The sequence below is a fragment of the Pistacia vera genome, unplaced genomic scaffold, assembly GCF_008641045.1.
Source record: "Pistacia vera cultivar Batoury unplaced genomic scaffold, PisVer_v2 Contig52, whole genome shotgun sequence".
Taxonomy (NCBI): domain Eukaryota; kingdom Viridiplantae; phylum Streptophyta; class Magnoliopsida; order Sapindales; family Anacardiaceae; genus Pistacia; species Pistacia vera.
Window position 1 is genome coordinate 1918258 of NW_022196357.1, and position 15007 is coordinate 1933264.

The 15007-nt window shown below is 31.5% G+C and overlaps 1 protein-coding gene across 1 annotated transcript; it reads left to right on the plus strand.

Moving 5' to 3' along the window:
- Window positions 1-12461: 12461 nt before the first annotated feature.
- Window positions 12462-14577, plus strand: LOC116106662. The gene is made up of 6 exons (XM_031393014.1): window positions 12462-12614; window positions 12740-12826; window positions 12922-13140; window positions 13695-13856; window positions 14325-14369; window positions 14545-14577. Exons 1-6 carry the CDS (start codon window positions 12462-12464, stop codon window positions 14575-14577), a joined length of 699 nt encoding a protein of 232 aa, XP_031248874.1.
- The last annotated feature ends 430 nt before the right edge of the window (window positions 14578-15007 follow it).

The window sequence follows — 15007 nt, forward strand, 5'->3', positions numbered from 1 at the left end:
CTGCAAAATTGCTTGCAAACATGAATTCACATATAGAGGGGACTAAACTGAAATGTTTAAAGAAAGATTATTATGCCCGATTGTAGAGTTGAAATCACTAAAAACAGTTGAGATATAGAACATCTCCATTTTAATACTAGCTTCAACTAAAGGATTGAGTCTATTGCATATCCAAAAGGACCTATTCCAAACTTATTTTCATCTTTAATTCTTTATGGAGGAGACCTAGAAAGTGGAATATAGTAGGAACTACCACAGATTCAAGACCTATTAAAACCACAAGTCCCAAGGAAGCAAAACAAGAACACGTAAAACACTATTATCATGATGGCTCAAAGGCTACAAATATGTTCTACAAGCCATAACCACTAATCAACAAACTGAAATTACCATAAAATACATAAAAAGAAAGAAACTTCCAGCAGGAAACTTAGGTACTCAGATCTAGTTTTTATGCAAACAAGAATTACTAGAAAGTTCTATATTTACTCTGACTATGCATGATAAAACAAGCAGCTATGCTGGTTTCCTCGTTATAGAATGAGAGAACTGTCTTTATGAAACACAAATAAACACCTTGACGGATAACCCCCAGTTTTAATTTCTTACATCCCGTGATATTAGTTCTGGGTACCAGACAACTGAACCTGCTATCAGTTCTACTTGAATATCCAGCTTATTCATGGAAGACAGTAATTACCACAGTTATACTTCTACCCTTCAATTAAGCAAAGTTAGCCCAAAAATTATGCCCTGTAATTGGATTTGAAGCATTATCTAATCCTTTTACCCCACAGGTTATTTAAAAGCAAACATTTACGTTTTCCTGAAAAGCATGACCACAATCAGAACTCAATAGAAAATATCTTCCCAGAGGAAACTCTTAACTCAAAAGTGAATCCGCCAGAGAAAAAAAAAAAAGAACATAAAACTGACATTTATATTGCTAACATTTTAACAAAATAAAGAAAGCTGGTAAAGATCTTTGCCCATGAGCAACTTAAATTCAATTCACTAGTAAGCACGAACAAACGAGCTTTCACAATGCTAATACAATCAGGAATTAAGCTTCATAATTCAAATTCTATAGCTAGAGAAACACAGGTTAATTCATTTAGGCTTTGAGAAAAACACTGATAAGCATTTTGCAAATGGATCATTCCTCAAGATAGTTGATTCAGGAAATATATTAAAAATCAACAGAAGACAAACTTATGACAAGAAATTGACAGCTGAAAGGGGTTATTGTTGCTAAAGAACATAAACAAGCAGCATACAGAGACTGTTCGATCCCAAACTATCAGACTTTAACAGTGCCAAAGCTCAATAAGTTACACGCGTCAAAACACAAATGTCGCCAAATTGAGGTTCAGAATCAGGAAATATGCATAATCCAATTAAATTAAACAAAGTCATCCAATCCAAAAGCACTTTCTACACCATTTAATTCAATTTACAAACATCCCATATGAAAATTTCATCCATATAAATTTAACAAAACCTAGGAATGAATCTTACCAGAGCCGATTCTTGCAGGCACCACCCCAAAGAATAAAAAAAAATCGAATACAATAAAAGTTGTTTCTCTCAGACGATTAAATCCAAGAACATTAGAGAAACGGGAAAATATGTCCTATGAAAATGTAAAAGAAGAGCGCAAAAAGGTGGAGTGTTGGGTGATATGTTTTTGAAGGCTGAGAGAATTTTAAATAAGAAAGTGAATCTTGAGTTACGGCCTCACAACCACAAGAGAGTGGGTGAAGTTAAACAAAAACCTACCCATAATCCTGGTGGAGCGTGGATTTAACTTCACAACAGAAAGATGTGGCTGCAAAAATATAAAAATAAACTATCAAGGAATTGTTGTTGGTATGGATGATGACAAAAACAGTAATTTGACCCATCTTGAGCCTCTCTTTTGCTCCACCAACCCTCTTCAGTTTTGGGAGAAATTTGTTTAGTATACACTGACGGCTGGAGTACACCCACAGAAACAGAGAGTGGACATTGGCGTGTAAAGTAAGGTTATATTTGGTAAAGAATAATACCATACCAATAATCAACTCTCACCAATCTTTTCTTACAATTCGGATGTGGTAATTCATAATTAGTTAGTTTATAACGGATTTCATATGAATATTGCATGAATCTTATTAATTAATTAGAACCGCCACATCAGATTATAAAAAAAAGTTTGTAAAAAAAGGATGTTCTCTAATATTACTTTTTGGTAAATACAAAAATGGGAAGGGTATCAATATAATAAATTATTTCTATTAATTTAATAAAAGATATCCTCTGGGAAATTTACTAAAAGAAGCCTCGCTATCAAATTGAAATCTTACACTATTGATCCGTTTAATCCAGTCCATATAATGTCTTTTTTGGGAGCTAAAGAAATGCATCTCAAATACACCAATTAATAGGTATGAGAGGATTAATGTCTGATCCCCAAGAACAATGAGTTGATTTACGCACTCAAAGCAATTTACGTGAAGGATTGTCCTAAACAGAATATATCATTTCTTGCTACGGAGCCCTACAAAGGAGTTGTGGATACCGTTGTACGAACATCAGATGTTATCTTACACGCAACTTGTTGAAGTAGTTCAGCATATTTTTCTGTTAGGTTTGAGAAATTGACGATAACACCCCTATCATTAGTACCCAGGCCCAGCTATTAATTAGATATGGGGATGACTGTTTTTTGGTCAAACCTTTAGGGTGATTGAAGTTAGCCCAAATTACTCAGGGCCAAAAAATTAAAAAGAACAATCAAGTTTTCACTTCTGAAAAAACCTCCTTTTACATTAGACATTTTTGCACGTGGCTAATTAAGTCCACCCTTAGTTTTAGTGAATAAATTTAGGTCTTGTGTTTTAAAATATTAGGTTTACCCCCTTTGAATTTAACAAGTTTTGTTGTCTATAAAAGGAGGATTGGTCCATGGAATTAGACACAACTTTAAGGGCTTCTTGTATTTTCTCTCATTTTTCCTCATTTTCTCTCCAGCCAAACACCAAAGTCCCTCAAATTTCATGAAAATCTATATTAAAGATTTTCAGATTCTTGATTTTGGATGTAACATTTTGTTTGTTGGTTATCAAAATAAGTATGCTTAATTGTGCTAAGAGAGTGCTAGTTGAAACTACCTTTATTTCAGTATCTCATTCATAACTTAAATTTTATGTATATTTAAAACACCTTCATTTCTTGATCGAGGAGAGGTTGCATAGTTTTTCCATTAAATTTAATATTGGTTTTTTGGGGGCTAAATTTAATGGTAGATAATAGTGTTTCTTTTTTCCCACTAAATTTAATGGTGGATATTTCTTTTTGAAAATTTTCTTATGTATGTTAAAATTTGTGTCACTTTTCATATATCCCCAAATTGATTGTATGTTGACATTTGAATGAAGATATTGTGCAGGGCTTACTGCTGACTCCAGATTGGCTTTTCCGAATTGGTTTGACCTTTCTTTCATAATTCTTCATATTCACCTCAGCACCAGTTAAAAATGATGAACTTGGCTTAGCCATCACCAGTATCAACCGCGGCGGAATTAGCCGATCGAAGCTACTTGATATCATCCATACGCAGGTTTTTCTCCGAAAACACATACTTAGATCAAGTTTTAATTAAGCAAGGAAGGAGGAGTAAGAAGGTTCTTGACTGATTTTTCAATGGTGATTAGATTGACTTTGTAGCAAGAACAATGATAACCTGCAATCTACTTCATTGAGAGAAAAATTCTATCAGCTTTAGTATTGAGTTTCTCGATTTTTCTTACTAACTACTGTTACAGAAGTGAATTATTATATAGAAAAATTCGTGATCCATGTCCCTTGACATCTCAACCATTCAATCTAGTTCTCAACAAGCCAACAACACAAAATTTTTAATAGGAAACCATACGACAACGTCTTTCATTCTGCTTGATCTAAGAGCGGATTCTTATTTTTCCTTCCTCTGCTTGTCACAGATGACAAAATTTTGAGTCGCAGCTTGCACTTCTAATGTTCACAATGGGAATTCAACCACAGCCGCTCCTTCATCCGTCAATGACACCGGTATGTCCATAATTTCAATTTGTTTTTATTTATTCACCCTATTTGTTTAATGAATTGAATGTTGTTCTACGTAAATGTACTTAAACCCCCATTGCGAGCTGGAAAACTTTCACGAACATTTATTTTGCAAATATGCTAGAAAAAATTATAATTAGAAGACTAACCAAATTAGTCGTTAACTTAGAGATCCGTGTTGTCAAATGTATATACCATTTACCTCTAGCAATTTGCAAGGTTTGGTCAGACGACTATGACAAATGACATATATTTGTAGTGAATCAATGATTCACAGAACTCAAAACTTAGAAGACATATTTTTATAGTGTTTTGGCTTTAACTCACATTCTTTTCACGACTTATTATCCTATTATCAGTTCCGAACTTTCGTACATGAATGGTATTAATCATAATCATTCCCATTTTTTTTTTTTTTTTTTGTTTTTTTAAAATCGAAGTTTTAAGATGAACTGAGTGACAACAATCTACACGCGGTAAACTGTAGCTTATCATAAGGCTTACGATGAAGATTGGCAAGAAATATGTATCACTTATATTCTATTATGGCATTCTTTTAAGTTTTCACTTTGTTATTTATATTATTATTTTTTAATTTTATCTTTCATGTCTTACAAAAGATTTGATTAGGTTTATTAACACCACTCAGATTTTTTTAGATAAACGAAAAATTCATTTGATTTGATTAGAAAATAATTGATCGATTGACTTGTTTAATTTTTTTTTTTCTACATGTATATTCTTGTAAATTAATTTGAAGGTGGCTTGTGATTTGACCCATTTCAGCATTATGAGATAAAAGCTGACCCGGATACTTCCCTAAAAAAAAAAAGAAATATATTAAAAAAAAGAATTTAGTTTTACCTTTTTTTTTTTTAAAAAAAAAGTCTGAGGGATTTTGTGTCGGGTCAGCAAACCATATATCCCCATCCCCGCCCCAAAATAATTTGGAGACGAAATCATTTCTGTACCCAACCCATGACCCATCCCCAGACGGAGATACTAATCCTCAACTTGAATGGGTGAGGGCCCATTTCCGTGGGGATTTTGGCCATCCGTAATGGTGATTTTTGTCTTATATAAATTAAAAAATTAAAATATTTTTATTTTGTGGGAAGAGAGTTGCCACTTGCCACAAGAAAGGAACAAGTTGGCATAACTTAAATAAGAAATAATTACTTTATGTAGATAAGAGGTTTTTTATGCATGTTAAGAACTTAACAATAGATAAAGAAATTTGTACACATCTTTGAAAGAAATTAGTATACAATTGTCTAATTTATACACATCTATATCCCAATGCGTACCATACATTATAATGTGAAAACATTTTGTGTGCAGAAATTAGAAAACAGATATCTGAGGAGTTTTTTTTTAAGGACGGGAAGAGCATAACAGTTTCACGATCATAATTCCAATTGTGATAGCACTAATACTACTTTGGATATTGATGATAATTGTTTATGTCTACATCAGACGAAGGAAAAGGGCTCGAGTTTATAGTTTATAGACATGGTTAGCACTTAGCCATCAACAACAATTAATTACTCTATTCCTTCATGTAAGATTTTCAATGAGGATTGATTATATTTGGTTTATTACGGAAACTCACTGGTGAGAGAAACATAGAGAAGAGGTAAAATAGCTGCTTCGATAAAATCAGTTAGAAAAATAGTTTAACCTTTTAAGTAATTTTATTTCAAGTTTTATGTAAAATTTTCTCTTGCAAGACCACGTTACATAGTTCGTAGGAGATTATTTATGCTTGGAACAATCATACAATTATTTATACAGTTGTTACGAACATGGTTGTTAAATCGCGTATCGTATCGTGTATCGAAAACCTAATTTTTTGAATCGTGTATTGCGTATCGTATCGTATCGTAGGATACATATTTAAAAAAAAATTATTAAAATAATCAAAATTTTCTAAAAATTAATATTATCCCAAGATTAATTAAAGAATTTTGTCATATTATTGACTTTAAATTATAGTATGACATAATCAAAATTAATCACAAAATTAAGAATTTATATCATTTTCTCTCAAATTTTCATATCATTTTCAAGATCAATGTCAATATCTATATCTTCATTTGTATTATTATTATCATACAAAATAAGCAATACATGTTCTTCTTTACTTTCTCTATGCAAAATAGGTAAATTTGGGCAGGTTTTAGTGAACCGGGTTGGGTGACTTGGTTTCGACCCGAAATTTTTTTGGGCATACGGCCCAAGTTAATAAAGTCGTATCGATTTGTATCGATATTTTTTAGGATACGATCGGATACGTATCGTATCGTATGGTACATATCAACGTATCGAGAGGTTTAAGATACATTATCTGATACGTATCGTTGGTGACCTGTACCGAATCGTATCGTATCGTATGATATATATCGGGTATCGTAGGATACTAATAACCATGGTTAAGAATGCAATGTCTTCAATAAACTTTATTATTTTATTTTTATTTTTGTATAAACTATAACAACCATATGCAGTAATGCATAATCTTACTTAAAAGATTATATTTTATTATTTTATATTGAATCTAGGGCATAAACCACACCAGTAAAGAGGAAAAGAAATATTATTTTTTATTTCAAAAATTCAAATTAATCTTCAAACTAAAACATTGTTTTTTTTTTTTTTTTTTTTCTTCTTTTAAACCTATATTATCTATGATTTACTATCATCAAAATTATTTATCATATGCACCCGGCACAAGAAAATTATTCATTATTGTCACGATGGCCTTCCAAATAACTCACCATCTCATTTAAAATAAAAAATTAGGTCATAGATTTAAAATTATAGAAATACTAAACAATTTGAAGTAATAAAATTCTTTGAAGGTTATAAATAAGGAGCACGCACGCATTCCTGAAAATATAATTTTGCTATAGCTAGAATAACTGGAAATAATAATGAAACTACAAGGGCATGTTTGTTACACTTTTTTAAAAATGTTACTGTAAAAAAGGTAGATATAGAAATGTGTTTGGTAACATATCTGAAAATTATATCAGAGTTGGATAAAATGCTGAATAGTTTTTTGGTACACTTTTTGAAAAAGGATTTTTAAAAATGAGTTTTTAAGACATAATAGTTGTTTTTTATATTTTCTAAATATATTTAGATTATTTTTTTTACCCTCTACATTTGTTAATTTAGCTAAACACCTTGATAATAAAAGTTTAAAAATCAAAGCACCACAACCACCCAAGATGACAGCTAGCCGTCGGCCACCACCACTAGATGACAACTAATAATCATCGAAACGGCACACTATTGGCTGGATCTGGCTGAATACATACTGTTTTGGTTATGTCAGCCAGTGGTGGTGGTCTTGGGTATTAATTTTTAGATTAGAAGGAGAGAAAAATGAGAAAGAGAGAGAAAATGTCTTCAATTGAATAATTTGAAAACAAGTCTCACCCTCTTTTTATTTTTAGACAAAAAATCTTATTTGAATTTGATTAATTTTCAAGTTTAATCCAATAAGTAAATAAACACATATACTAATTTTTAATTCGATGAGATAATAATGATATAGAATAGTGAACTGCCTCTTAAAGTTAGGGGTGGAAAAAAAAAAAAAAAACCAAAAACCAGACCGAAACCCGTTTGAAAATTCAGTTTTTTTCCGGTTTTGGTTTGATTTGCCATATTTTGTAAACCGAATATTCGGTTCGGTTTCCCTTTTTTGAAATAACAAAAATGGTTATCGAACCGGATTTTTAAACCGGTTTAATGAATAAAAAAATAATTTTTAATTTTTAAAAAATTTATCCCTAGGTCTTCACTAATGTGCATTTTCCAAAATTCAATTTTTAAAAAAATAATTTTATATTTTGCGCATTTTTAAAAAATTTATCCCTAGGTCTTTACTAATGTAATTTTAAATTATTAATACTTGATGTACATTAAAATTATATGAATTCAAATTATTCAATTACAATAAATATAACTTTAATTCAACTTAAAAAAAAAAGGTGAAAAAAAGGGCCAAAGTGAAAGGTTTGACTGAATTGGGCTGAACAAATGCAGCCCATCATAATTAACCGGTTTAAAACTAGTTAACCGAACCGAAAATTCGGCTCAGTTTTAAACCGGCTTATAATTAAAACCGGGCCGGTTTTAGTTCAGTTTTTTTTTTAAACCAAAAATCGGTTCGGTTCAAGATATCGGTTAACCGGTTTTTTTCACCCCTAGTTAAAGTAAACTGCCAGCCTAGTTATATAAACTTTCATTTTATAATGGTAGTTTGTCATTACGTTATGAAAACAGTGAAAATATCTTTTCACATAATTAACACAAAACTCATTCCATAAACTCACCTTAATTATAATAAAACAGCACAATCACACTTCGTCATTTGTCAAGCAATTCTAAATTACAGTCAAGAGATATATTAAGCATACAATGAATATGACAGAACAGTGAAAATGCAAACCATTTAATAGCCTTCCATACAATTAAACTGCCAGCTTAATTAGGTACATAAACTTGCATTTTATAAGCAATGTGCATTTATTACATGAAAAGCTTGTGGAAGGTAAAAAAACCCGAAAACTAGACCAAAGCCAGTGAAATAAGATAAATCCTGTAATCTTTGTTTAATTTTCAAGATTCTCTTATTTGGTTGTCAAGTAATATAATATTACAGTAATATTTTATTGCAAATAGTGGTTACTATTGGTAATATTGGGGGTAATCAGATTACCTTCCCAGGGGGTGTTAATGTTAGATTACCGGGGTAATCATAATTTTTACCCTATTTTGCCCTTAATATTTTATCATTCCAGACACATTTGCCCTCATATGTCTACCAAATAACAATTAGCCCAGACCCCCTACATTTGAGAACTTAGCTAAAACACCCCCGTCACAAAAAAGTTTAAAAGTTAACAAAATACCCCTAATCATCCAAGACCACCGCCGACCGCTAGCCACCACCGCTGGCCACTGGTGAAAGTCTTCATATCGGCACAAGACCGACAGGATCTTGCCGGTCATGTGCCGATAAGGACATTTTTGACCATGGATTTGTGATTCATGGCCGGAAACGACCAAATCTGGTCGTTTCACGGCCAAAGATGTGGCCGTGAAACGCCGTAGATCTGGCCGTGAAACAGCGAACGCTGTAGATCTGGCCGTGAAACGGTCGCCGTTTCACGGCCAAAGATCTGGTCTTTTCATGGCCAGATCTATGGCCGTGAAATGGCCATATTAACAGCCAGGTCTAGCCGTGAAACGACCATATTCACGGCCAAATCTGGCCGGATTAGGCCTGATCAGCATACGACGTGCGCCATTATAGCAGCTTCCGGTGGTGGTGGTGGCTGCCGGCGGTGGCTTGGGGTGAGTAGGGGTGATTTTGTTATAAATTAAAGTTGTATATGGTTGGGGTGTTTTGGTAAAATTTCAAATATAGGGGGTTAAAAGAAATAATTTAAAAAATAATATTATATTATTATTTTAAAATGAGGGCAATTTAGTAATCTATATAACATACCCACTCATTTATCCTCCCAACCAAATATATTATTATAACATACCCATCAATTTATTCCAACTGACCAAACACATTTCTCTAAAGATTCCTTAGTAATCTATCTTTCCAGTAATACAATATTCCTCAATAATATAACATTCCCTGAACCAAACGCTACCTTTAAGTAATTTTATTTCTAAGTTTTATGTAAATTTTTCTTTGGCAAGACCACGTTATATGGTTAGTAGGAGATTATTTATGCAGTTGTCACGAATGCAATGTCTTCAATAAAATTTTTATTTTTGTATAAACTATAACAACCATATGCAGTAATGCATAATCTTACTTAAAAGATTATATTTTATTATTTTATATTGAATCTAGGGCATAAACCACACCAGTAAAAAGGAAAAGAAATATTATTTTTTTATTTCAAAAATTCAAATTAATCTTCAAATTAAAACTATTTTTTTTTTTTTTTAAAACCTATATTATCTATGATTTACTATCATCAAAATTATTTATCATGTGCTCCCAGCACAAGAAAATTATTCATTATTGTCACGATGGCCTTCCAAATAGGAAAATAATATAGTTACCGAAAGGAGCACACTAAATTCATGCACCGAATGACGTGACACAATCTTGACCGTCGATTAATTATGAGTTAATATTAATCGACGGTCATGATTGCGTCACGTCATTCGGTGCGCTCCTTTCGGTAGTTGTAGCATTACTCTTCCAAATAACTCACCATCTCATTTAAAATAAAAAATTAGGTCATAGATTTAAAATTAAAGAAATACTAAACAATTTGAAGTAATAAAATTCTTTGAAGGTTATAAATAAGGAACACGCACATATTCCTGAAAATATAATTTTGCTATAGCTAGAATAACTGGAAATAATAATGAAAATATAAGGGCATGTTTGTGACACTTTTTAAAAAATGTTATTGTGAAAAAGTTGGATTTGAATATAAAAATGTGTTTGTAACATATCTAAAAATTATATCAGAGTTGAATAAGATGCTGAATAGTTTTTTGGTATACTTTTTGAAAAAGGATTTTAAAAAATGGGTTTTTAAGACATAATAGTTGTTTTTTTATATTTTTTAAAAATATTTAGATTATTTTTGTAACCGTCTACATTTGTTAATTTAGTTAAATACCTTGACAATAAAAAGTTTAAAAATTAAAGCACCACAGCCACCCAAGAGGACAGCTAGCCGTTGGTCACCACCACCGGATGACAACTAATAATCAACGGAACGGCACACGATTGGCTGGATTTGGCTGAATATGTACTGTTTTGGTCATGTCGGCCAGTGGTGGTGGTCTTGGGTAGTAATTTTTAGATTAGAAGGAAAGAAAAATGAGAAAGAGAGAAAGAAAAATGTTTTCAGTTGAATAATCTGAAAACAAGTCTCACCCTCTTTTTACTTTTAGACAAAAAAATCTTATTTTAATTGGATTAATTTTCAGATTAGATTAGTCAAATAAGTAAATAAACACATTTACTAATTTTTAATTCGATGAGATAATAATGATATAGAACAGTGAATTGCCTCTTAAATAAGTTAGGGGTGGAAAAAAAAACCCGAAAACTAGACCAAAGCCAGTTTGAAAATTCGGTTTTTTTCCAGTTTCGGTTCAGTTTGCCATATTTTGTAAACCGAATATTCAGTTTGGTTTCGGTTTTTTGAAATAACAAAAAGGGTTAACCGAACCGGATTTTTAAACCGGTTTAATGAATAAAAAAATAATTTCATATTTTTCAATTTTTAAAAAATTTATCCCTAGATCTTCACTAATGCGCATTTTCCACAATTCAATTTTTAAAAAAATAATTTTATATTTTGCACATTTAAAAAAAAATTATCCCTAGGTCTTAACTAATGTAATTTTAAATTATTAATACTTGATATACATTAAAATTATATGAATCAAATTATTTAATTACAATAAATATAACTTTAATTCAAGTTAAAAAAAAAAACTGGAAAAAAAATGGGCCAAAGTGGAAGGTTTGACCGAATTGGGTTGAATAAATGCAGCCCATCATAATTAACCGGTTTAAAATCGGTTAACTGAACCGAATTTTTAGTTCAGTTTTAAATTGGTTTATAACCGAAATCGGACCGGTTTTAGTTTAATTTTTTTTTAAACCGAAAACCGGTTCGGTTCAAGATACCAGTCTTTTCCACCCCTAGTTAAAGTCGACTGCCAGCTTAGTTATATAAACTTTCATTTTATAATGGTGGTTTGTCATTACGTTATGAAAACAGTTAAAATATCTTTTCACATAATTAACACAAAACTCCTTCCATAAACTCACCTTAATCATAATAAAACCGCACAATCACACTTTGTCAAGCAATTGTAAATTACAGTCGGAGATATATTAAGCATACAATGAATATGACAGAACAGTGAAAATGCAAACCATTTAATAGCCTTCCATACAATTAAACTGCCAGCTTAATTAGGTACATAAACTTGCATTTTATAAGCAATGTGCATTTATTACATGAAAAGCTGAGAATTATGAAATAGAGCTCGGTTGCAAGGTTATTTTACAGTACTTCGTCTTCACCAATAGTATTTTGGAGTTTTCTTCATCATGACTTTGAAAGTGGTATCAANATATTAAGCATACAATGAATATGACAGAACAGTGAAAATGCAAACCATTTAATAGCCTTCCATACAATTAAACTGCCAGCTTAATTAGGTACATAAACTTGCATTTTATAAGCAATGTGCATTTATTACATGAAAAGCTAAGAATTATGAAATAGAGCTTGGTTACGTTGCAAGGTTATTTTACAGTACTTCGTCTTCACCAATAGTATTTTGGAGTTTTCTTCATCATGACTTTGAAAGTGGTATCAATTATAGCCATTTTATTCATTTGTTCGAGCTGTGGTTTTAGCCTGGCAAATATCTTTCTTTCAAAAGATGAAGATCTGGAGTTGGAAAGACAACTCAAAATTCTCAATAAGCCGCCCATCAAAACAATTAAGGTATGTGATGACCGATCAATATCCACCTGCAATTTAAATTCAAAATCATACATTGTTGATTAAGAATATGTCAAATCAATATTAGTTTTCGGAAATTCTATAATTAAACTCAAATGTTTTGCTAGACAGCAGAAGGTGACATTATGGACTGTATTGATATTAATAAACAACCCGCGCTTGACCATCCTCTCCTGATGAACCACAAAGTTCAGGTAACTTCTTTATTAATTTGTTGCAAATTTTTTGTCAATTTAAAGATATATTAAATGATGGCAGAAGTGAAACATATGTTTTTTTTGTGTATTAGACGAGACCAACTACATTTCCTACTGGGTTGCAATTGCCTGAAACTTCATCAACATCAAAAACTTTTGACATAAGACAGAATAGGGAACCATGCCCAGCTGGCACTGTTCCAATAAGAAGAACTTCAAAAGAAGATTTAATAAGAGTTAGATCATTGCAAAAGGAATCTATGGCTACTATACATCCAGAAACGGACTTCCCCAATCGTAGCCATGTACATGTAAGAAATAGGCATCTTCTTTTCTTGACAAATTTCTACTTTTTAATGATACATATTTCCAATTCTCGTTTCAAATTTTAAATCTCAATTGTTGTGGCATTATATGATGTGATAAAAAATAAATTGTATGCCCATGGAAAGATTTTATATTTCTACAATGGGAAGATATTTTTTAATACGAAATGTAAAAGATTTTTCTATTTCAATATGCATGTCTCTGTGTATATATAATAAGAGGCTCATCTTTTTATTTGGATTGACTTTCTAAATATTTTATGATTTTTATGTTAATCTCTTTTTTCTATCTCTCAATATGTAAAGCACTAAAGATATAATTATTATATATTTAATATGTACTTTACCATGTCATATAACTAGTAAATTTTAATACTAAGAAATGAAGTTCATTTTGTTTTTGTCATTACAATTTGATCTTAATGTTAATAATATTTATATGCTTAAAATTAATATATTGTTTAGATCCCCTCTTTTTAATCACAATGTTAATTAGTGCTTCATTGATGCGTACCTAAATGTTTATGCATGGCTTATAGGTAGTAAATTTAGGCATGAAAAAGGGCGTGCCTTATTTTGGAGCTGAAGCATATATTGCATCATGGGGCTTAAATGTGGCTGGAGACCAACATTCATCCACAAATATGTGGGTTCAAAATGGTCCTCCTGATCAATTAAATGTCATACTTGCTGGATGGACGGTAAATTTCTAGTTTACTTTCATGTTATTTTCCTCTTCCTCTCTTCTCTAGGTGAGAATTAAAAAGGCTAAAATTGCGATATAAGATTCCGTTGCCTTTTATTATTGAAAACTTTTAACTTAATAATAAAATATGTAGAAAATATGTTGTACTCAATTGTTAGATATTAATCTATCAATATTTAAAACTGTTCAAATATCCCAAATGATGTGATGGCTATTCGATTCTATTACATGAACTATGAGATATTCATAACTGAAATACAGCCGCCAAGTCAATAGCCATGTGTTTAACATATGACAATTCGAATATGTTTTGCGTTTAACACATATTTTAATCGGATAGGTTTCGCCCATGTTATATGGAGATGACCACACTCGACTTTTCACATTTTGGACAGTAAGTATTTCAATTATTTTAGCTGATTCTTTGCTATAACATAATTATGTTAGATTTTGATTCAAACAGGCAGATAATGCTGGATCACCGGATGCTACAACCAACTTTGCTCAGGTTTTATAACAATAGATACTGATAACTCCAGGTGATTGTATCGCAATTTCATTTTGGGGTGGTAGCCAGTATGACACAAAGTACCTTATTTATCAGGTAACAGACATTAAGATTATTTTCTGTTTACAATATTAAGATATTAAACTACAATTGTTATTGTTATTTGACTCTGTAGGATCGACCAACTGGGAATTGGTGGTTGTGGTAACTAATAACAATACGTTTGTGGTTATTGGCTAAGGAACTGTTTACATTTAAGTGATGGAGCTGAAACTGTGTTGGGGTGGAATTGCTATAGCTGGAAACAATGGGATAAGCCCCGATGGGAAGTGGTTATAAGCCGGATGGTAATTTTAGAATTGGTTGTTACTTTCGAAATATTCATTTCGTCAACGATCAAAATAAATACCAAAATCCAGTATTGATGCAACAGAGGAATTGTTGACAAATCTGGTTGTATGTCTTATTAAATCAGAGAAATTGTGGGCATAATGAAATGTATTATTGCTTCACCTTTGGAGGTCCAGGTGGTAAGTGCGGGGCTAGAATTTGATTAGCCCTATACAATAAAGAACATAATCGTATCAATCTTATGGATTTTCCGATTTCTAATTATTTGAATATCCTCTTTCTCTTTT